This window comes from Palaemon carinicauda, chromosome 3 (assembly GCF_036898095.1).
Source record: "Palaemon carinicauda isolate YSFRI2023 chromosome 3, ASM3689809v2, whole genome shotgun sequence".
NCBI classification, from domain to species: Eukaryota; Metazoa; Arthropoda; class Malacostraca; order Decapoda; family Palaemonidae; genus Palaemon; species Palaemon carinicauda.
In genome coordinates, this window is record NC_090727.1 from 161,522,163 (window position 1) to 161,543,793 (window position 21,631).

The 21,631-nt window shown below is 42.3% G+C and overlaps 1 protein-coding gene across 1 annotated transcript in view; it reads left to right on the forward strand.

Moving 5' to 3' along the window:
* The first annotated feature begins 308 nt into the window (after positions 1-308).
* Positions 309-21,631, forward strand: part of LOC137638743 (centrosomal protein of 76 kDa-like) — a 141,201-nt gene continuing 119,878 nt past the window's right edge. Inside the window, exons 1-4 of the mRNA XM_068371085.1 lie at positions 309-444; positions 3,130-3,337; positions 3,761-3,905; positions 5,909-5,991. Coding sequence (XP_068227186.1) covers positions 379-444; positions 3,130-3,337; positions 3,761-3,905; positions 5,909-5,991 — 502 coding nt within the window. The 5' untranslated portion in view covers positions 309-378. The remainder of the gene's footprint in view (positions 445-3,129; positions 3,338-3,760; positions 3,906-5,908; positions 5,992-21,631) is intronic.

The window sequence follows — 21,631 nt, forward strand, 5'->3', positions numbered from 1 at the left end:
TTTATAGTTTATATATGAATTGTTTATTTCAATGTTGTTACTGTTCATTGTTTTTTTTAAATTGTTCATTACGTTTCTTGTAGTTTATCTATTTTCTTATTTCATTATATCACTGGGCCATTTTTCCCTATTGGAGCCTATAGGCTTATAACATCCCGTTTTTCCAACTTGGGTTGTAGCTTAGCTACTGATAATAATAATAATAATAATAATAATAATAATAATAATAATAATAATAATAATAATAATAATAATAATAATAATAATAATAATAACAACACAGATTGAACTTTAATAAAAGAAGAAAAGAAGAAGAAGCGTCTGTTTACATTCTTACCTGGCTTAACCCATCTGTCAATGTTTTAGCCGTAATTCAAAATGTCAGGTGTAGAGACTAAAGACTCGAATACAATAGAAGGAGCAATTAAATCAGAAATAGAAAAGGTACGTAGTGTATAATCTTTAAATTAGAATAGCTTTATTTTAACAAGGCTTTAGGCTACACCTTATGAGCGCTAACCAAGATATCCATAGCATGCTAGAGGCTGTGGTATTAATTACGTGTATCATGTAGCTAAGGTTAAGGTGTCTGGTTTCAGTTCCAGTTCCATCAGAATAGATGCTCACCAGAACGTCAGCTGGGCAAGCCCAACCCCTCACTGTGGTGCCCTACCACAGCAGTGGCCTCCCCAGTAAACAGCTTAAATTCACTGTCCCGGGCGTGGATCGATCTGCTGCCACGGGAATGCTAGGCAAACACTTTACCACTGTACGGAAATGTCCTATATTTCAATTTATTTGCATCCAATCCAAAGATTTTACTGATCAAAAGTTGCTGAACTTCTCTAGAAATGTCAAAAAATAATGTTACCAGACTGATTATTCATAAATTGGCTTTTCTTAAAAGTCTTTAGCTTGTCAAATTTTATATCGGAAGATTTTATTTTTACTAAAATCGGATGATGCATAAAGATTGATATCTCAGGTGTATATCAAATTAAAATGTAGCTATGAAAATAAAGGAAGGTATAAGTGAAGATAGGTCGATATAAGTCAGGTTAGGTACGGTTACAATAGGCCAGGATATTTTTCGGTATTATTTTACTGTATTACAGGGTAATGTAACCTAGGGAAAAAACTACTTTTTTCTCTTCCTTCGGAACCGAAATTATACTTATGACGAGAAACAGAGGTACAGTCAGCCCACATTATTCTACCTTCGTTCATTCAGTCATTCGCAATATAAAGAACCATATAAACTATTAAGAAAAAAAATCACGTATTTGCAGTTTCACGATAAGTACTCTCCCAGCCCGATGATTTCAAACCGACCATGCTCCTTTGCACCCAGCATGCCTCATGCCCCTTCCCTCTAATTTCTACTCATTAGGAACTGAATTATTCTTAAGAAGAGAAACGGGGCTGCAGTTAGCCTTGGTATTCACGGGTTCTATATTCGTGATTCAGAGAACTGTATAATCTTTTAAATAAAACACCTGTTTTCATGGTTTCAAACTAACCGCACTCATTTGCACCCAGCATGCCTAGCGTCACTTCCCTCTCCGCGCAGCTCAACACCCCATCTCTCGCTAACTCAGCCTAGTCTTGCAACAAATAACCATATCCAGTAGGGTAAGGTTAGGTAGAAGTGATACATTACCCTGTAATACAGTACAATAATACCAAAATTAGCTTGTGGTAAGTGGGGAAGAACCAGTGATTGATCTCTAGTCACTGCATGATCATTCTCTCATGACCTCCTGTTCACTGTGGACACTCACTCGGTATCGCATGTAGGAATGAGATCACCTGTCACCTGTACCTTTTCCTCGTTAGAAATCACACGATTAGAAAGAGAAACAAGTGATCACCCAGGATTGCTCGCAGTTTTACTTATGAAGAGGAATCCAATTGTTGATCACTTCCCCCCTTTAACTTCTTCATTATTAAGTCTCGGTTCCGTCATAAGTCATGAACATGCATATTCTTGGAGGAATGAACAGTCTCCCGAATTATGTGTCGAGACCTCTTCTTGAGCAGGGGATCAGGAGGCTCTGAGATTCAACACCTAAATTGTGCTCATCTCTAGTAAATTGCAGGTGGAGGCGTAGAATTCTGAGACTGAGTTTTTGTTTGTCTACTCTCTTCCACTCATTCGTGAGTGCAATGAACTTAGTGACTCTGCCATGGCTTGTACAATAGGGGCTTTGATCGTTGCTAATCCTCAGCACCCCTCAAGGATTTAAAACCTAACCTGAGTTGCCATGATCAGAACTTGCTCCATGGGCCTTGGACAGGTGACTTTTCAAATTTCTGGGCCAGATAATTTATTGCAGACTAGCTGGTCAAGCAAGATCCTACCCCTCTTACTCTCCCAACAGAAGATTTTATGTGTTCTTGGGTATGATCCCATTTCCTCTTCCTATGGATCCTTCCCAGTGTTTGCATCGACATCTGCTGCCATGGAATCCTTTTCACGACCAGCCTCCAGACAACTTTCTGGAGTGACCAATGGTCTAGTTTAATCTCCGGTATGTGAGTAAGCCAGAAGTGGATCCCATCTACACTGTGGTTTATGCAGGGGAGTATGAATGCTTTTAGGCTTCCTCTTGTGATAACTGTAGGGAGTGACACCTCGAGACCATTCTCAGCGCTTCTTGAAGCACCAAGTGTTCATCACATCAGCGTGATTCTTGTTGGAAGCTTTCCTCTTCCAAGAGCAGGCACTCGTCAAACTAATCCTCGAACCATTCAGTGCCATGCTCTCCCTCCTGCTCGCACTCACCAGCAGTGGGAGCATTACTCAAGGCTTATTCACTTGGGTTGGTGTTCCTGCACTGGTAATCCCTGGAGGAGGGTTGTAACCTCAGCATTCCATGCTTTTATCTTTCTCTGGTATAATTGGAAGGTTTTATCAGAAAAGATATATAAGAAGGACTCTTTTCACCGGGCGCCACAGGTCTCTCCCCAGAAATAGATTTTTCCTTCGTCAAAATCCCTTCTTTAGTTAATTGTAGAGAGCACATTCTTTATAGTTATAAACAATTTAACCTAATATTTAAGTATCAAAATTATAAATTTCATTATTAGAATCCTTTTTCTCTCATCTACTGTATATTTATTTTCTAGGAAAATGTGAGAACAGCTATTGACCAGGTAATACGAGATGTCATTTCGCAAGACGATGGAAGCTTAGCGTCCGTTGATCCTGAATTAATTGTTTCTCGCCTTTTGGATACAGACACTATTCAGTCATTATTACAAAGAGTTTCTGCCAGCTCCAGAACAAATGTGCCTGCTCAGTTGTCAGCTGTCGAATTACCTGCAAAAATCCAAGGTTTGTATTCAATAATAAATTTTGTTTCTTGGATTACTTTACTCTGTATCAATCTTAACAGTGCTAGGCCACTTCTTCAATATCTACTTAAGTATATACGTTTTGCAGATTTCCTTATTCTGGTTTGTTAATTGTACATCTTTTTAAAATTTTGTAACTGAACTGCTGTGAAGCTTCAAATTTTGGATGTCTCAAATGTACAAGTCATACAATATTTTGAATTCCTTATCATATTTTTGACATTGTAATATAAACTCTACATAAATTTATATAAATGTCAAAAATTTGATAAGGAATCAAAGTATTGTATTGCATATCTTATACTGTATTTGCAGTGTACTTCAAGGTATGTTTCTGCCTTGATTAGTCAAAGTGTATTTGTAAAGTTTGTTGATATCTACAACATTCTGAATATTATTGCAGAAAAAATCTTACCTGGGAGAAGATACCTGTATGTGAAAGTCAAAGGAGGCAGAGCTTTTGTTGATCATGTGAGAGAAGAAACTGTTAAATATAGAACTGAAAATCAAAGCTCATTATTTATTCACTTATCCCTCGATGGCCAAAGGTAAGTTGGGGAAATATTTGGTGTAGGTAGAATTTTTCACTTTCATAAATATCATTATCACTGACGAATAATGTTTGCAGAGTTAGATATACAAATACTTCTTAAATATTTATTTCGTTAGCTTTAAGTAGGAACTTAGTTTTTATGAGGTCAAAAAATACTGATTTATACTTGTTTAAGTTTGCCATGTGCATCACATATTTTTGGGGTTGGTTAATATGGTGTGTGATCTCCAATGACTCCCCTGTGAAATGGTTAGGCTTAGTGTGGTTTAACCACATTTCATTTAAGACCTAGCCACTGAAATATCCTTATTGGAATTCGTCTTGATTTGTATATTTGAGTCAATGAAAATTTTTGTCTCAGCCCAAATCAGCCAGTCATCCATGTAAGCTATGGCTTGAACTTCCTGCAACTTCAGGAGTTTGACCAGTACCTTGCTAACTATGTAAACAACATTACCGTTGTGGCTTACGTCAACAAGCAAGGGAGTACGATCTCACACTCTCTCCGAGCTAACAAAGTGGATGCATATCTGGTTCATCGTTTCATGCCATAGAGTTGTCAGCAAGGTATATTCCAGACAAGAGAAATGTAATGGTCACCAGGGATAGATTGTGGGGGCAGATTGGTCCTTACATCCTCGTGTAGCAGAAATGCTTCTTGTCTTGTGGGGTTCTCCAGGGATTGATTTGTTTGCCACAAGGCAGAACAAAAAGCTCCCTAAGTTCTGTTCCTCCGTTCTGGACCCATAAGATTAGTTCGAAGATGCATTCCAACACCCATTGGATCACCTGAACGTTTACACCTTTCCGTCGTTCAGCCAAAGTCAGCCGGTAATCAACAGGGTGACCCGGGTGGCTCTTGGATGGCTTCATGCTGAGTGACTTCTGATCTGATTACTCTTCTGATCAAGGTCCCAAACTACCCTAGTGGCCCACTCTTCTTGTAATATATACAAACCCATTTCTTGAAATGAGCATACATTCAGGCAACATATTCTTACAGATATAGGTTTTTTTCACGACAATCTACCAATCTCCTGGTTGGGGGACCTAGCCGAAAACCGGTGGCACTTCATGCTCAGTTTGTTAGGAAGTTGAAAAGTCATCATTTCAATTCTTCCACAGGACCAAAGTTCATTTGCATTTCCAAATTCAGTAAACTAACCAGTTTAACTTCAAGAACTTCCTCTCTCCCAAGGATGAGTTTCCAATTAAATGACGAGGGTTTATATTCGTGTAATTACAAACCACAAATTTTTAATGTAATTATTATTTTTCCTAACTATATCAAACTTGAGTCCTTCAAGTTACACTGCCCACCTCAACCACTCTGCAAGTTCCAGGTTAAGGTTAAAGTGAAGATTACTCTACATGGGGAGTGGGCGGCGCCTACCCTCCACTTGCCAACGATTATGTTTACCTTGTTAAAATTTTAAACGTCTGTACCAGCTTTGCTGAAGTCATAATCCTATTGAAGGATTCAGTTAAGAAAAATACAAATTACTTTAAGATTTCAAAGTTTGTGATATTTCTTTCAAGCTCCACTCTCCATTCCTTACTTTGTAAGAGGGACTGAAAAGTGTCTGTGACATTTTCTTTACCATGAAATTGACTGAATTGTAAGTATAGTACTGTATTGCATTTATTGGGGAACAAATGCAAAGTTAGGCTTTGTATTCTAGAAATCATGTACATTGAGTTTTTAATTACAGTACTGTACTTATTGCTATTTTATACTTTAGCACAATTTTTCACTAAAGGATGAAGGAGAATTTGGTTGACTTTTATCAATAGTTGAAGAGTATGTAAGATGAGTTTGTACATATTGCTTTATGCTTTACTATAATATACTGTATATATCATACTTTAGCAAATATTTTTTTGTGTGGTGTCTGGTTGATATTAAATAGTTTGAGCATCTTGAACATATTTGTCTAATGCAACTGTTTTCTGTATTATAAACATCTTTTCCTATCCTGCCTTGGTCTTCTCTTCAAGATATGCTACACAAGGTGCCCACTGTGTATGTGAGCCAAAAATCAACGAGGGATTTTTGTTTGACCTTCAAAAACTTAAACCTGGTATGTGAATCTATTCTTTTTCCATGTACAGTAGTGTGTTCGTGCACCTTTACAAACCTTTTGCCAAATAAAATAGGAAATGTCTTCAGTAGATCTAGAATGGGCATTGGATTCGTTAACTACAGGTAGTGAGTGTGGTTGAGTAGCCACGCTTACTTTCCTGTCAAAGACTCTTCAATTTTGCCTTTGGATGCAACTAGAGAAGTAGTGCTGCTTTCTAACTTAGGCTGTTAATTCTTTTCCATCATTATTTCAGGTGAAATCTTCATAGCTGGCCTTGTTCGTATCATGGAGGCAATGCAGGATGTTCTTAAATGTTTGGGAAAGGTGGAAACTAAACAGTTTATGGCTAATCTGGCTATACAGTAGAAAGATACTTTGCACTTCATGTATGGAGCATGATCATTTACAATCATCCCCATGGGCCAAGCACAAGTTGTGGCCTCCCATTCAGTGGCAAGTTATTGTTTTGAGGAGGAAAAGGAAGGCTAAGGACTTTGTCAACCTTGGTAATACCTAAAATGATGCAGATGAGGCTCTATAACACTTCTCTCTCCCCATTGGGTTCGTAGGATGTTAGAGCTCATGAGTATATGTCTCTGGCTCAGTCCCTGGGGAGCATGCATTAGAAGCCTGGAGAAGCCTGATCTCCAATGCCAAGTTTTTCAGGGTTTGATGATGTCAGGAGTTCCCACATTGGTTGTTGCACTCCAACATTCACTGTAAATTTTCCTATTGCCTTGCAGACCATTGCCAACTAGTTTGACCTTAGTAAGGCTTGGCCTTCCACAGAAGTAGTTTTTCCCCATCCTCCCTTTGCTAGAGGGAGGATGATGGAATGAATGCTTTACCCATTGGTCATCATTTGCCAGGTATTTCATTCCAGACTATACAGTTTCTTCCTTTCAGAGAGAAAGACTCATTTGAACTAGCAGGCTATGAGGAACATAGCCAAGTACTGACCAGGCTCTATCAGCCTCCTCATTCCTATGATGGGCTAGGCTAATAGAAGGTTGCTGGAGTCTTCTTCCTTCATCCTGCATGTGATTAGGAAGTCTAACATGCTCCAGGGAAGAAAAAGAACCAACAGTTTGTTTGTTGGGGACTTCTTCGTTCCAGTGAGTGAGTGTTCCTATTTTAAAGGACAAAATATTTGTACATACCATTATGTTTAGCTATTATACATGACGTAGATTATGTAAAATCTACTCAAATGATTGTTGCGATCAGCTGTCACATACTGTAGATCATGTAAAATCTACATGAATAGTTTATCAAAAAAATAGAAAAACAATAACAGCAAATGAAAATAATAGCCAGCGTACATACAAAAATACTGTAACTATATTTAAGACTTAACATAAGAATTGACAGTATTATGCAAGGTCCACAGAATATTCACAGTACATAAGTGCCTATAGAGATGTAGGTCTTGAGTTGACTTCATAGGCTTCTATGCAGAGAGGCATAGATGACGATGCTTAGTTTTAAATATAAAAGTTTATACGCAGGAGCACAGCTCTTGACGAATAAGTTATGATGTTGCTTTACTTTCTTCAAGATATTATATCACAGTAAATGACTTAGACGGAAATTCAGTTGCAACGAGTGTTGCTGAAATATCTCCACACAGGAGCGGTGTTCAATCAAGTCCCCCCCCCATGCTGGATCACGTTTTCCTTTTATACGCCAGGGACCCATTCTTGAACTCTTGAACGTTCCTGCAGGATTATCTAGACAGTTCTACTAGCCCAATTCTTGGCCCAGTGGCAATTGGCGTGGTAATTATGAGAAATATGCAGAACTCCCATTCGAGAACACTTTGATATTTTTGAGCTACAATAATTTTATTTTTACATCAGCATATATGAAATAAATTAAACCTTCTTCATAGGTCTTATAATACAATATACATAAATTTAACATACATATAACACACGCATAAGGACTAATAACAATTTTTAAAAGTAATGTTTATTTTTCCTAGTCGTACAAAGCTGAATCCGTAAAAGTTTAACATCTCGCCTCAACCACTCATCTCAGTTCTGAGCTGTAGGTCATAAATGAAGAGTCTGACAGAAAAGTTTATGGCATTATAAGCCCACATTCACCACCTATTGTTGATACCTTGTTGATTAATTCAACAACTGTTCCATACCCAATGAAGACATTCCCCATTCTAAAGGACAGGTTTTTCTAAAAGAAATTTATTGTGCATGGATTGTTGCTTTCTTTGTGTTAGATTTTACGCCACCAGAATGGATGTGGCTTACGAACAATGGACTGTAAATACATCTACTCAAGCATAAGCATTATCTTTTAAACTGAATTTGAAAAATTATTTCTTTTTGCATCTTTTAACTTTAATTTCATTTATTTCTAACTCATAAAAGTGCTGTCATTTGTAGATGAGGACAGTTGTTTGTCAAGCACATTATTGCAGACCTGAGTCAAAAGGGTAATTAATAATTTTCTTTGAGTCGTTAATACCTTTGTCATTTTTGTAATATGTAAACACTTGAGATTCGTTGTCTGTTGAGACCTGACCAAATGATGTTTAACTTAGCAAAATATCTCATTAAAATTTCTATAAATTTTGAAGAAAAAAATCATCACAATTTTTCATTAGATTTATGATATGTTTGCTAACACCTGATTCTAAAAATTGTCACGTAATTTGTAAAGTATATGTTTAGTATCACCCATGCTATCTTCCAACATAGACTGCTTTTCTTCAGTTATCGATGCATTAATATTTTTTGTCTGTTGTTTGCTTTTTGCGTTATATATTAACACAGGATATCAGTGAGCGGAATAGAATACATAGCATAGTATAATGTAATTATTGTAAGAAACATTTCTTTGGATAAATTTACAGTTTTAATCAATTCATAATTTCTTGTGATTGCAAGCCCCCAGAATACTATGTGTATAAAGTGTTAACTAGTTTTTATCTTTCCTCCTCCATTCAAACTATTAATTTTATACTTCTTTTTTATCATGATGCTTTGTTTTTATTTTTCCTTACTGTCAAAATTATCATCTACTGTACACATAAAATCAAGTGAAATGCATTGGCTGCAAGAAGTAATCAAAACAAAATTTTAAATGTATTTTTACAATGACAGTAGTACAGAGATTAATGTAAATGGCATCTGACCAGTGCTATTTGCATCCATTTGTCAAAATCAGAAGTCTACCTGTTTTTTTTAAGGCTCTAAACTAAGACAAAACCTCACATATAATCCAGAGAGGTTATTATTCTGAATATTTAGTACTTCAAACCCTCTCTCCTATTTAGTCATCAGCCAGTCTTTTTCTGAGATTTATTAAAAAACAGAGAGGTTATTATTCTGAATTTTTAAATATTAAACTTAGCCGGTGAATATATAATAGCTGCTGCTCCAGCGGCTCGACAGAAAAACACACAAAAACTCGCGAGCGATCGCTATGAAGGTTGCGGGTGTGCCCACCAGCGCCAACTATCGGCCAGATACCGCATATGCATGTAAACAAGCCTCAATTCTTCTCTGCCGGCCTTAACGACAAGACGTATCATTACTCGCTGTATAACCTGGAGTTTTCTCAATAGACTTGGTGAAGTACTTCATTTTGGTTTGAGCTTTCGCAGTGCAGGTGTTTTTCCTCAACTTAAACTCTTGAACTCTTTGTTGGACAGATTTAATTGTTGATGACTTGGATTGTTTTTTGGACTTTCTTTGACTAATTCAAAATGGCTGACGCTTCTCAAGCCCCTAGTTTTAAATATTTAACATAGCCGGTGAATATATAATAGCTGAGCCTCCGGCGGCTCGACAGAAAAAACACACAAAAACTCGCGAGCGATCGCTATGAAGGTTGCGGGTGTGCCCACTAGCGCCAACTATCGGCCAGATACCGCATATACATGTAAACAGACCCAATTTTTCTCTGTCGGCCTTAACGACAAGACGTATCATTACTCGCTGTATAACCTGGAGTTTTAAATATTTAACTTAGCCGGTGAATATATAGCTGCAACTCTGTTGCTCGACAGACAAAAAAACTGTACAAAAAAAAAACTCGCTAGCGATCGCTATACAGGTTGCGGGTGTGCTCATCAGCGCCAACTGTCGGCCAGATACCAAACTCTATGTAAACAAAGACTCAATTTTCTCTCTGTCGACGTGTCGACAAGACGTACTTTACTCTCTGTTGAAACCTGGAGTTTTTCCCATCATCTTTGGTGAAGTACTATATTCTGGTTTGAGCTTTCGCAGTGCAGGTGTTTTATCTTCATCTTAAATCTTGAACTCGTTTTGGATAGATTTAATTATGGTGACAAAGAGAGTATGGACTTTCTTTCACTTTTAAATGGCCGACCCTTCCCTTAGACGGAAGTGTGTTTAGGCTTTTAGTAATTATCTTATCACGTTATAAATTAATTAGATTTTCCTCTATATATTTTATATCTCTCCGCCTTTATTAGGCCTCTTCGATTAACTTTCCATTTATTATAAACATATAAAAATAAATTTTAATGTTTTGTTTATATGCGACCTTTCCTGAGAGTAGGCGGTCCTAACTTGGAAACCGAAGTTAAACAACGTTGAGCCCTTTGCAATCGTAAATAGCTTTTAAAGAGCTAATGATTTAAAACCTTTTAAATGAATATTTTAATAAATATTTTATGAAAGAATTTCTTTGAATAGTCTTCGTACTGTTTTCAAAGATGAACTAAAGTTTAGTTTATTTATACTACGCAGTTTGCGCTCTATCGTTACGATAGAGAGAGAGAGTATCACGGTTTCACTTTGCAGAAAGAGTAAATCGATTCTGACGTTTTGTTCATTATTCTTTCAAAGCTTAAATGTTTTAAATTCTTTTTTAAAGGAACTTTTTAATTGAAAAACCTTTCAGTTTTTTTCCTTTGGTCAAATAACATGTTTTTTTGACGAAATGTAATTAGGCTCTTCTCTTAGGTGCGAAATCAAGAGAGAAAGAGAGAGAGAGAGATGGAGACGGAGGGAGAGAGAGGAGAGAAAACGTTCCGTTCAAGCGGGTAACGTTGTTCTCGAGTTACTCTCGTCCCTAGTCTCTGTAAGGGGAGAAAGGATAAAACGTTTTTAGTTTTTTATTCTCGTCCCCAGGCTATGTGCGGTGAGAGATTGAAAACGTAGTTTATATGAACTAGTGTTTAGTCTCTTCCCCAGCCACTGAATTTTTTTATCTTAAAATATGTTTTCTGTTTTTTGCTGGTATTAATGAGCTTGCATTATACGACTGATTTCGCAATTACTACCTTTTGATGAAGGGTAGAATTGCGTGCTTCAGGTAGAAATCAGTAAAAGTTTCGATTTCAGTGAAATAAGTGCAAAACAGAAAATCGAAGTGATAAAGTGATATTGCGCAAAGTGTTACAGTGTTGCGTCCGAGGGTTCGTCTGTTCGAGCCTGTCGTTCACCTAGTCCGGGACCTCTTGCAAGCTCCCAAACAGGGGAGAAGTAATGTCGAACGACTTATGGGTTCGAGAGGCCTTGATCAACGAACAGACGTTTCCCTCTATGGTATCGGGTGTATCTTACCAAGATCTCCCCTACCATAAGACGAGAGAGACGTTTTTTCTCCTCGTCATCCGAAGGCTTTTCGCATAAGAAACCTGTCACAAGGTTTCGAAGCCCTTAAGCGAAAGTCAGTCCTTTCAGGACAGGTCCAGCGTCCTGGTTACAGCCATTAGGACAGCTCTGACCCTATGCAGTCATCGGAAAACTGCTCGCCGCCTAACAAAAGCGTAACACAGACTCCGAGAGTCTTTTTTGTTGGCAAAGTGTTGCGGTCACAGACGTTACCCTCGTCTCTTACCACAACCATTTCCGTTGATCCTTAATGGGTTGTACGGCAAGACATGCAGAATATGCTTGCCTCCCTTATGGAAGACTATTCTGCCAATTAGTCCGTTGAGTCTAGCCGTTTATCTCATCGATATCCTGGCTTTCAGCCAACCTAACGTTCCTTTGTGCTTCCTGTTGACGTTGGCGTAGCTAAGTCACGTCAGTCAGGTTGTTTAGAACCACACTCGATGTGGTCTCGTGTGGATTTTCAGCCGCATTTGGACATTAGGCCACTTGCTGATGCTCCTGTTGACGTTCAAGACGTTCGCTAACAATCGGAGTTGACTTGTTTTGACGCTGTGCGTCAACCTCCGCATTCTAGAGTTGTTTTGACTGCTCAGTCTAGGCAGTCAAAGCAGTCTCGAGTGGACGCTGTGCGTCCTCACGCACCTGTTGTGGTTGACAGTTCAGTTGTTGACAGTTCACAGACTGTCAAGCAGTTACATGACGTTGCATCCTGGTCCGCTACTTGCACCAGTGTGTGTGGACTCTGCTTGTAAAGCATTGCCACCACGGTAGGTCTCTCCCTTGCTTGAGACTCAGCTTTTATCAGACAAGGTTCCTTTAGATGAGGAAGTTGCTGTTCCCCCTCCTACTGATATTCCCTTGAGGACTCTGTCAGACGGAGAGGAGCCTAAAGCTGCTTAGCCCTCTATGGACTTTAATTAAATCATGCTGATTTTTAAGGATCTTTGTCCGGATCTTTTTGTAACTGCTGCTCCTCGTTCGCCTAAACGTCAGAGCTTACACTAGGCCTAGCTACTTCGAAGTTGTTTATAAGCTAGTGCTCTCTCGCTCTCCTAGAGAGCTTTACGTCTGCTAGGCGACTGGTTTATCACCAGGAGGAGTTTGGGGGATACAGCCTTGGCTTTCCCTTCTTTTAAACTGGTTTATAGAGCGAGAGTCTGATACGACACGAGAGAAGTTCTCGGCTTGGGAGTTCCTGCCTCTGCCCAGATAGACTTCTCAAATCTCGTAGACTCTCCCTGGCGCCTGGCCAGGAGACGCTCCCAGTTTTTTACAGGTCAACTTCACAGCTGTTTTCGAGCCTTTGAAGTTTTGCTGTACAATTATGTCATGCATAAACAAGGCTTTCAGGGATGGTAAGCGGTACCGCCTCAGTCGCTAACCCCGTCTGTTGCCGCACCTGCTCCCGTAGACCCTAAATGGGCTTTGCTGCAAGACATGCAGTCCAAGCTTGCGTCCTTGATAGAGGACTTTAATGCGGAGAAGGTTGCTGCTGAACCTTCTGGCCAACAACCTTCCAACCGGTCGGTTGTGCGTCCTGTTGACGCTGAGGTAACCTTCTCGCGTCTACCAGTTGAGGTGGTTCCTCCACCGATGCGACCCAGTGTGGGTTGCCAGCCGCACGTTGACGTTAAGCGACGCTCGGAGGTGGTTGTTGACGTTCAGGACGTTCAACAACCATCAGAGGTGACTTGTTTTGACGCGGTGCGTCAACCTCAGCAACCCGGTGTGGTGTTGACTGCACAACCCAGACGGTCTAGACAGTCTCGGGTGGACGCTGTGCTTCCTCGCGCACCCATGGTTGTTGACAGTTCACAGACTGTGCAGCAATTCCATGACGTTGCGTCCGGCTCCGTCACGCATGCACCAGTGCGACCGGACTCAGCGAGCCAGACGTTACCCACTCCGTTGCCGTTTCCTCATCAGTTTTCGGATGAGGAACTATCTGATGAGGACGTTGCTGAACAACAAGACGATCAGCCCCCAGAATAGATCAAGCCCTGCTATCCATCCAGAAGATGCTGAAGAAGGAACGCTGCTCAGTCAGGCTGTGGATGAGTCTGGTGGGGACGCTGTCATCCCTGGAACAGTTTGTATCACTAGGAAGACTACTCCTCCGTCCTCTTCAATACCATCTGGCTTTTCACTGGAAAAAGGACAAGACGCTAGAAGCGGTCTCGATCCCGATTTCCGGAAAGATAAAGTCTTGTCTGACTTGGTGGAAGGACAATATCAACCTAAGAGAGGGTCTTCCCCTGGCTGTTCAGACTCCCCACCACGTTCTCTTCTCGGACGCATCGGACTTGGGCTGGGGCGCGTCACTGGACGGTCGGGAATGCTCAGGTCTGTGGAACTCGAGTCAGAGGAGCATGCATATCAACTGCAAGGAGCTGTTGGCAGTTCATCTGGCCTTGAAAAGCTTCGATTATCTCCTTCGAGGCAAAGTGGTGGAAGTAAACTCGAACAACACCACGGCCTTGGAGTACATCTCCAAACAAGGAGGTACCCACTCACTGACGTTGTACGAGATCGCAAGGGACCTGCTCATCTGGTCAAAAGGTCAAGACATCTCCCTAGTAACGAGGTTCATCCAAGGCGACTTGAACGTCATAGCAGATTGTCTCAGTCGGAAAGGGCAAGTAATTCCAACCGAATGGACCCTCCACAAGGATGTGTGCAAGAGACTTTGGGCCACTTGGGGTAAACCATCCATAGATCTCTTTGCAACCTCGCTGACCAAGAGGCTTCCAATCTATTGCTCTCCAGTCCCGGACCCAGCAGCAATACATATAGATGCTTTTCTCCTAGATTGGTCACATCTGGATCTCTACGCATTCCCACCGTTCAAGATTGTCAACAAGGTACTGCAGAAGTTCGCCTCTCACGAAGGGACAAGGTTGACGTTAGTTGCTTCCCTCTGGCCCGCGAGAGAATGGTTCACCGAGATACTTCGATGGTTAGTAGACGTTCCCAGAAGTCTTCCTCTAAGGGTAGACCTTCTACGTCAGCCACACGTAAAGAAGGTACTCCAAAGCCTCCACGCTCTTCGTCTGACTGCCTTCAGACTATCGAAAGACTCTCGAGAGCTAGAGGCTTTTCGAAGGAGGCAGCCAGTGCGATTGCTAGAGCAAGGAGAGCGTCTTCCATTAGAGTCTACCAATCGAAGTAGGAAGTCTTCCGAGACTGGTGCAAGTCAGTTTCTGTATCCTCGACCAGTACCTCTGTAGCTCAAATAGCTGATTTTCTCTTACACCTGAGAAAAGGACGACCCCTTTCAGCTCCCACTTTCAAGGGCTACAGAAGCATGTTGGCATCGGTCTTCCGGCATAGAGGCTTAGATCTTTCCAACATAAAGATCTGCAAGACCTCCTTAAGTCTTTTGAGACCACCAAGGAGCGTCGTTTGGCTACCCCTGGATGGAATTTAGACGTGGTACTAAGATTCCTCATGTCAGACAGGATGGAGCCGTTACAATCAGCCTCCCTGAAAGATCTCACTCTTAAGACACTTTTCCTGGTATGCTTAGCCTCGGCTAAAAGAGTCAGTGAGATTCATGCCTTCAGCAAGAACATCGGATTTTCGTCGGAAAAAGCCACTTGTTCGCTGCAACTTGGTTTTCTAGCCAAAAATTAGCTGCCTTCTCGGCCTTGGCCTAAATCTTTCGATATTCCCAGCTTATCGGAGATCGTAGGCAATGAACTAGAAAGAGTCTTATGCCCTGTTAGAGCTCTTAAGTTCTATTTAAAGCGTACTACTGTAAACCTTTACGAGGCCAATCTGAAGCTTTATGGTGTTCAGTTAAGAAACCATCCTTGCCTATGTCAAAGAATGCTTGGTCAGACTTTATCAGATTGTTAATACGAGAAGCTCATTCACATCTGAGTGAGGAAGACCGAACTTTGCTTAAGGTGAAGACGCACGAAGTTAAAGCTGTAACAACTTCCGTGGCCTTTAAGCAAAATATATCTCTGCAAAGTATAATGGACGCAACCTATTGGAGAAGCAAGTCAGTGTTCGCGTCATTTTACTTGAAAGGTGTCCAGTCTCTTTACGAGAACTGCTACACACTGGGACCATTCGTAGCAGCGAGTGCAGTAGTGGGTGAGGGCTCAACCACTACAATTCCCTAATTCCATATCCTTTTAATCTGTCTCTTGAAATGTTGTTTTTTATGGGTTGTCCGGAAGGCTAAGAAGCCTTTCGCATCCTGGTTGATTTGGCGGGTGGTCAAAGTCATTTCTTGAGAGCGCCCAGATTAGGGGTTTGAGGAGGTCCTGTTGTATGGGTTGCAGCCCTTGATACTTCAGCTCCTAGGGGTCTGTCACCATCCTAAGAGGATCGCGAGGCTCCGTAAGGAAGACGTACTTATAAGGCAGAGTAATCGTCTAAGTCGACTTCCTTACCAGGTACCTATTTATTTTGTTTTTGTTATTTTGATAACTTCTAAAATGAAATAAAAACTCTTAGCTCATAAGATGTAAACATATTTGACTGGTCTCTACCCTCCACCCTGGGTGTGAATCAGCTATATATTCACCGGCTAAGTTAAATATTTAAAAATGATATTTTAATTATAAAATAAATTTCTGGGCTTGAACCTGTGCCGGCCAGTGAATAAGCTCCTATTAGCACTTATTCTTAGGTAATTTACTGCTAAATATACCAGAGAAAAAATGTAAAGGAGTGCTAGGTTAACTAGCTCGCTCACCTATTGGTGTCGGTATGGAATTGGGCGTATAATCCAGAGGTCCCGCACTATTTAGATTCATCCACGACATAGACCCCAATAGAGGAGAGCCGTTCAACCTCACTCGGCACCACCAACTCTGCATCCGCTCAGAACCCAACTCCTTTTTAGCACGCCTGTGTGGTAACCCGCTAGTTTGTGCTCTCGTGTTTTTGCCTTATTTTTCGTGGATTATGGCTTCTACATCGGTTTCCCAGGAGACACCGTCTAAGTTAAGTACCAAGCTATGTTTTGCTGTGTTTTGAGCAATCTAGATCGTTTAATATTTAAGTTATAAGAGTTTATTCTCTTCGATAATCTCGGTCTTGCTCGATTCCTCTTACGGTTGGTACTCCTGTTTTGAGAGCTTTTAGTTTCACTCGCGGTGTTACTAAGTGTATTATTTTTATTATTAGTTTAAATATTTATATGTTTTATAGTGGATATTCATTATTTAGCGTTTAGAACCCTTGTGGTTCATATTTAGGGCCGATATCAGATTACGTATCGTAGATGGCTTGCCGACCTTCGTTACTGGACGGCAATTTTTATTATACAGTATAAGCCATCAGGTTGTTGTCCTTCGGGATTTATTCATTATTTCGCATGCCTTGCCCTAATTTTTTATGTGTATATTTATATATTTTTCAACGCTATTACTTTTATAATGAATATTTGTGCTTATTACTCCGTATGATCTGTTTTGGTAGTGTTTGGGGATCGTCAGTTGGTAGCCCTGCTGCTCCGTATCACGTGATCCTCCCCCAAGCTCCCCCTCTCGCTAGGTTGGTGGCTAGGCTTCTCTCCCCCCTCCCCTAGGGGACCGTTGCCTTCCCTTCTTTCAGAGGGGGTAGTTCAGTGTTTATGGACTTTGTCCTCTCTCCGGGTGTCCCGGCGGTTTCGTCTCTGTCTAGACTGGTTGGCCACCGGTCAACAGAGTAGGATCCCGGTGCACCCTATTTTATATTCACCTATCACACTTTTATTATGTTATACGAAACCCTCCGGGTTCTGTTGGTGGTTCTTATCTACGGTTCCGCCCCCCCCCTTAATTTATAACAGTTACTATGATTATATACGACAGATCACTACCCCGGAGTTCCTATATGTATTAGTTTATGGATGTACTTTTATATCCCGGTCCGGGGCTTAACCTCGCTCCGGGAAGTCAGACACCATGTGTGTTAATTCTTTGTTGCATCCTTCTTTATGATCCCGGCTCGACCGGAATGGATAGTTATACTCTAGTCTTAAGTTAGACTTATGTTTAGGCCCGGGTCCTCCGGACCCGCCCCTACTTAAGAGTATTACAGTTAAGCTCTAGTCTTAAGTTAGACTTATGTTTAGTCCCGGGTCCTCCGGACCCGCCCCTACTTAAGAGAATTACAGTTTCTCATATACTATTCTTTTTATAGATGGTGCATTGTCAGACGACGGCCTGTGCGGCTGTTCTTCACCAGCCTTGTGGCCATACTGTGTGTAGGTCTCACGCCCTCTGCGGAGTTCAGCTGGAAGACATCGTAGTCTGGCACCCTGATAATTGTATGGTCTGTTTTGACCTCATCACCACCCTTGGATCTGATTCGGTGAGTCCCGTTGGCTATGTTGTCTTTCTAATTATTTTACCTTTATTTGGTATACATACACTATTTAGTAAGATTTCTATGGTCTTGAAGGACCTCCGGGAATCTTCCTTTCTGTAATTCCCACTATTATTTCAGGCATCCCCGGAGCAGAAGACTGCGGCTCGGGCCACACTGAAAGTGTGGGTTGGGGGATTTGCCCGAAACGTGAAATCAAAGCAGCCTTACGTCCTTTCTGAAGACTACTGTGCTATGATTTACCCTAATGCCAAGTCTTCAGCCGCTGTGGCTAGAGCTGTTGCGGCACCCATCATTGCCAACATTGATGCCACTATTTCGGGATTCATCGACCAGGATCAAGATCCGTTGGATGCCCCCGGAGATCTGGAAGACAATGTTGCCTCCTTGAACTTGGATGTGGAACCTATGTTGTTGGATGATCCGGATGCAGGTAGGGTGGTAAGTGAGGCAGGTGTTACCGGCGCTGAGATTCCTATCCTCAGCCCCGCTCTTTCTTCTTCATCTGATCTCTCTTCTTTCCATGGTTTTTCTGGGGACCGCGATTCGTCTCACCGATCACACCCGGTTCCCCCCAAAGATAAGTCTAAATCTAGAACTTTGCCAAAAGCTCGTAAGCCCCACAAGGCTTCCCATAGTTCTAAATCAAATACAAACCCGTCATCTAAGGCTTCCGGCTCCTCCTCTAAGTCTCACGACCCGGGAGTACAATCCGCCACTTCTGCTCCTAACCCGGGCCTTTCCGAATCAGCCATGCTTCGCATTGTGTCGGAGATGCAATCTAAGATTGTGTCAGAAATGCAGGCCAAGATGGACACGATGTTCTCTAACATTGGTCAGAGACTTGGGGCATTAGAGCATGGTGCTCCGGAGCGAGTTCAAAGCTCTCTCATCCCGGATGCCTCTAAGCTTCCCCCGTTTACCAAGAATAACCCTTGGCGCATGGCTCTTCATTCCCCGTTCTCAGACGGGATGTTAACGTTGGAAGGTCTTGGTACTCGTCCACTAGAGGATTTTGAATTCTTTCCTCCTGGTCTCGCATTTCCATTTCATGGTTATGCCAGGCTTACCGAGGAAGCTCTGGTTCGGCTGGATAAGGTCCCCAAAGAGACCGTCATTTTCCCAAAGGAACAAGCCCAATCTGTTTGGGCTAGGTTTCTAAATGATATAGGTTGCACCAATACCATGTTGACGCCTCATAAAAGTTCTTTCACAATGTTCCTAATGGACAAGAATACCGTGACTCCATGCGTCACTAAGATTGCAGAGCTTGCTTTTCAATACGCTCTGGAGGAGAAGCCCTTGCCTCCCATCCGAGAGGTAGATCCGATCTCCCTCCTTCTTCCTTCAGATAATGAGTGTTGGGACAATGTCCATACCACCTTTACTTCTGGCAAGCTGACAGCGGACTGTGCGTCAGTAATTTTTTGTGAACGGCTTCCCCGTCTCCCGGAATCCCTTATTAAACAGGAGTATGATTCCCGCCTACGTGTTGGTCGAACTTTGAACTTGGCCACTTCTATGGAGTCGATAGCCTTAACTTATGATACTGAGAGTATCTTTAAGTCTCTCAATAAGGCTACTTTGCAGTCGTTATATTTTGACTTATATGACTTTGCTCTTGCTAAACGTAGGTGCCGCAAACACGTCCTGGCTGAGGCGACTATTAGGCACGAACCGAATAAACTTATCCGGTCCTCTTGTTGGGGTCCAAATCTTTTCCCTGAAGATCTTGTGGAGGAAGTCTTGACAGAGGCTACTAGAGTTAATCAGAGCCTTAAAGCCCGTTGGGGTTTGACTCCTAAGCGGAAATATGATCCCGCAAGTTACCAAGCCCGGGGTAGGAAGAAGCTCCGCCCGTATACCTCCACTCAGTTCCGGCAACAGCAAAGTAGCTCGTCCGTTTTCCGGCAGCCTCTCCCTCCATCTCCTGCTGTTCCTGCACAGCCTTCCACCTCTCAGGCTCCTTCCTCGGACGACTACGTCACCGTTCTGCTCCCTAAGAGCCAGCTTCCCGGTGCCTCCACCACCTCTCCAGCCTTTAACCAATCTTATGAGGCTCAAGGCTCTTCCCAGGGTTATAACAGAGGTAGAGGCTACCACCGTGGTTCATACCAGAACAGAGGTAGAGGTAGATTCTTTCGCAAGGGAAAGAACTTCCGAGGCGGACGTGGAGGCAACTCCTCAAGCCAATACTGAGGTGCAGCGGGTAGGGGGGAGGCTTTATGCCTTCCGCAACAAATGGAGGTTCAGTCCCTGGGCTTTCAGTATCATCTCCAAGGGACTGGGGTGGAGTTGGATTCAAGGACCTCCTCCACCGAACAGATTTCATCAACATTCCACTCCGGACCTAGTCGAATTTGTCCAGGACCTGTTACAAAAGAACGCCATACAAGAAACGAAACACCTGAAGTTTCAGGGTCGGCTGTTCAGTGTCCCGAAGAAGGATTCGGACAAGAGAAGAGTGATTCTAGACCTATCCCTTCTCAACTTGTCCATTCAATGCGACAAGTTTCGAATGCTTACCGTCTCGCAGGTGCGGACCTTACTTCCCCGTGGGGCCGTCACCACCTCTATCGATCTTACAGACGCCTATTATCACGTTCCGATAGCGAGACACTTCCGTCCGTATCTAGGCTTCCGCCTAGGAAACAAAAATTACTCCTTCAAGGTGATGCCTTTCGGGCTCAACATCGCCCCAAGGATCTTCACAAAGTTAGCAGAAGTTGCTGTTCAGGAACTCAGAAATCAAGGGATTCAAGTAGTAGCCTACCTGGACGACTGGCTCATTTGGTCAGACACCTCCCAAAATTGCCTAAAAGCCACTCACAAAGTCATCCAATACCTTCAATCTCTAGGCTTCCAGATCAACTTCAAGAAGTCCCGTCTTCTTCCGAAATCAAAGTTCCAATGGCTCGGCCTGCAATGGGATCTTATATCTCACACTCTGTGTCTTCCCAAACCCAAGAGGTTAGAGATTGCAATGAACACCAAACGCTTTCTCAAAGACAAAGTGAGTTCCAGACGACTCCAAGAGAGGATCCTGGGGTCCCTTCAATTTGCTTCAGTGACGGATCTACTTCTGAAAGCAAAATTGAAAGATATCAATCGTGTCTGGCGTTCGAGGGCGAACCGGAAGCTCCGGGACAGGAAAGTCCGCCTTCCTCCCATTCTCTGGGAAAGACTTCTACCTTGGACAAAGGCCAACAATCTGTCAAAGTCAGTTCCCCTTCGATTTCCGCCTCCGAAGTTAATCATTCACACGGACGCATCCCTATCAGGTTGGGGAGGCTATTCTCAGCTCAGGAAAGTTCAAGGTCTTTGGTCTCCCTTATTCCGCCAATTTCACATCAATGTGCTGGAGGCCATGGGAGTTCTTCTAACCCTGAAACGTCTCGCTCCATCCAAGAGACAACACCTTCGTCTGGTTCTCGACAGCGAAGTGGTGGTCCGCTGCCTCAACAGAGGCGGATCAAAATCAGGGCCTCTGAACCATGTTCTAGTAGCCATATTTTCCCTAGCAGCCTCGAACCGTTGGCATCTTTCAGCTGTCCACCTGGCGGGAGTCCGGAACGTAGTTGCAGACGCCTTGTCCCGGACCTCCCCTCTAGAATCGGAATGGTCACTCGATCTAAAGTCATTCCGGTGGATTCTCTCTCGGGTTCCGGGTCTCCAAGTGGACCTCTTCGCCACGG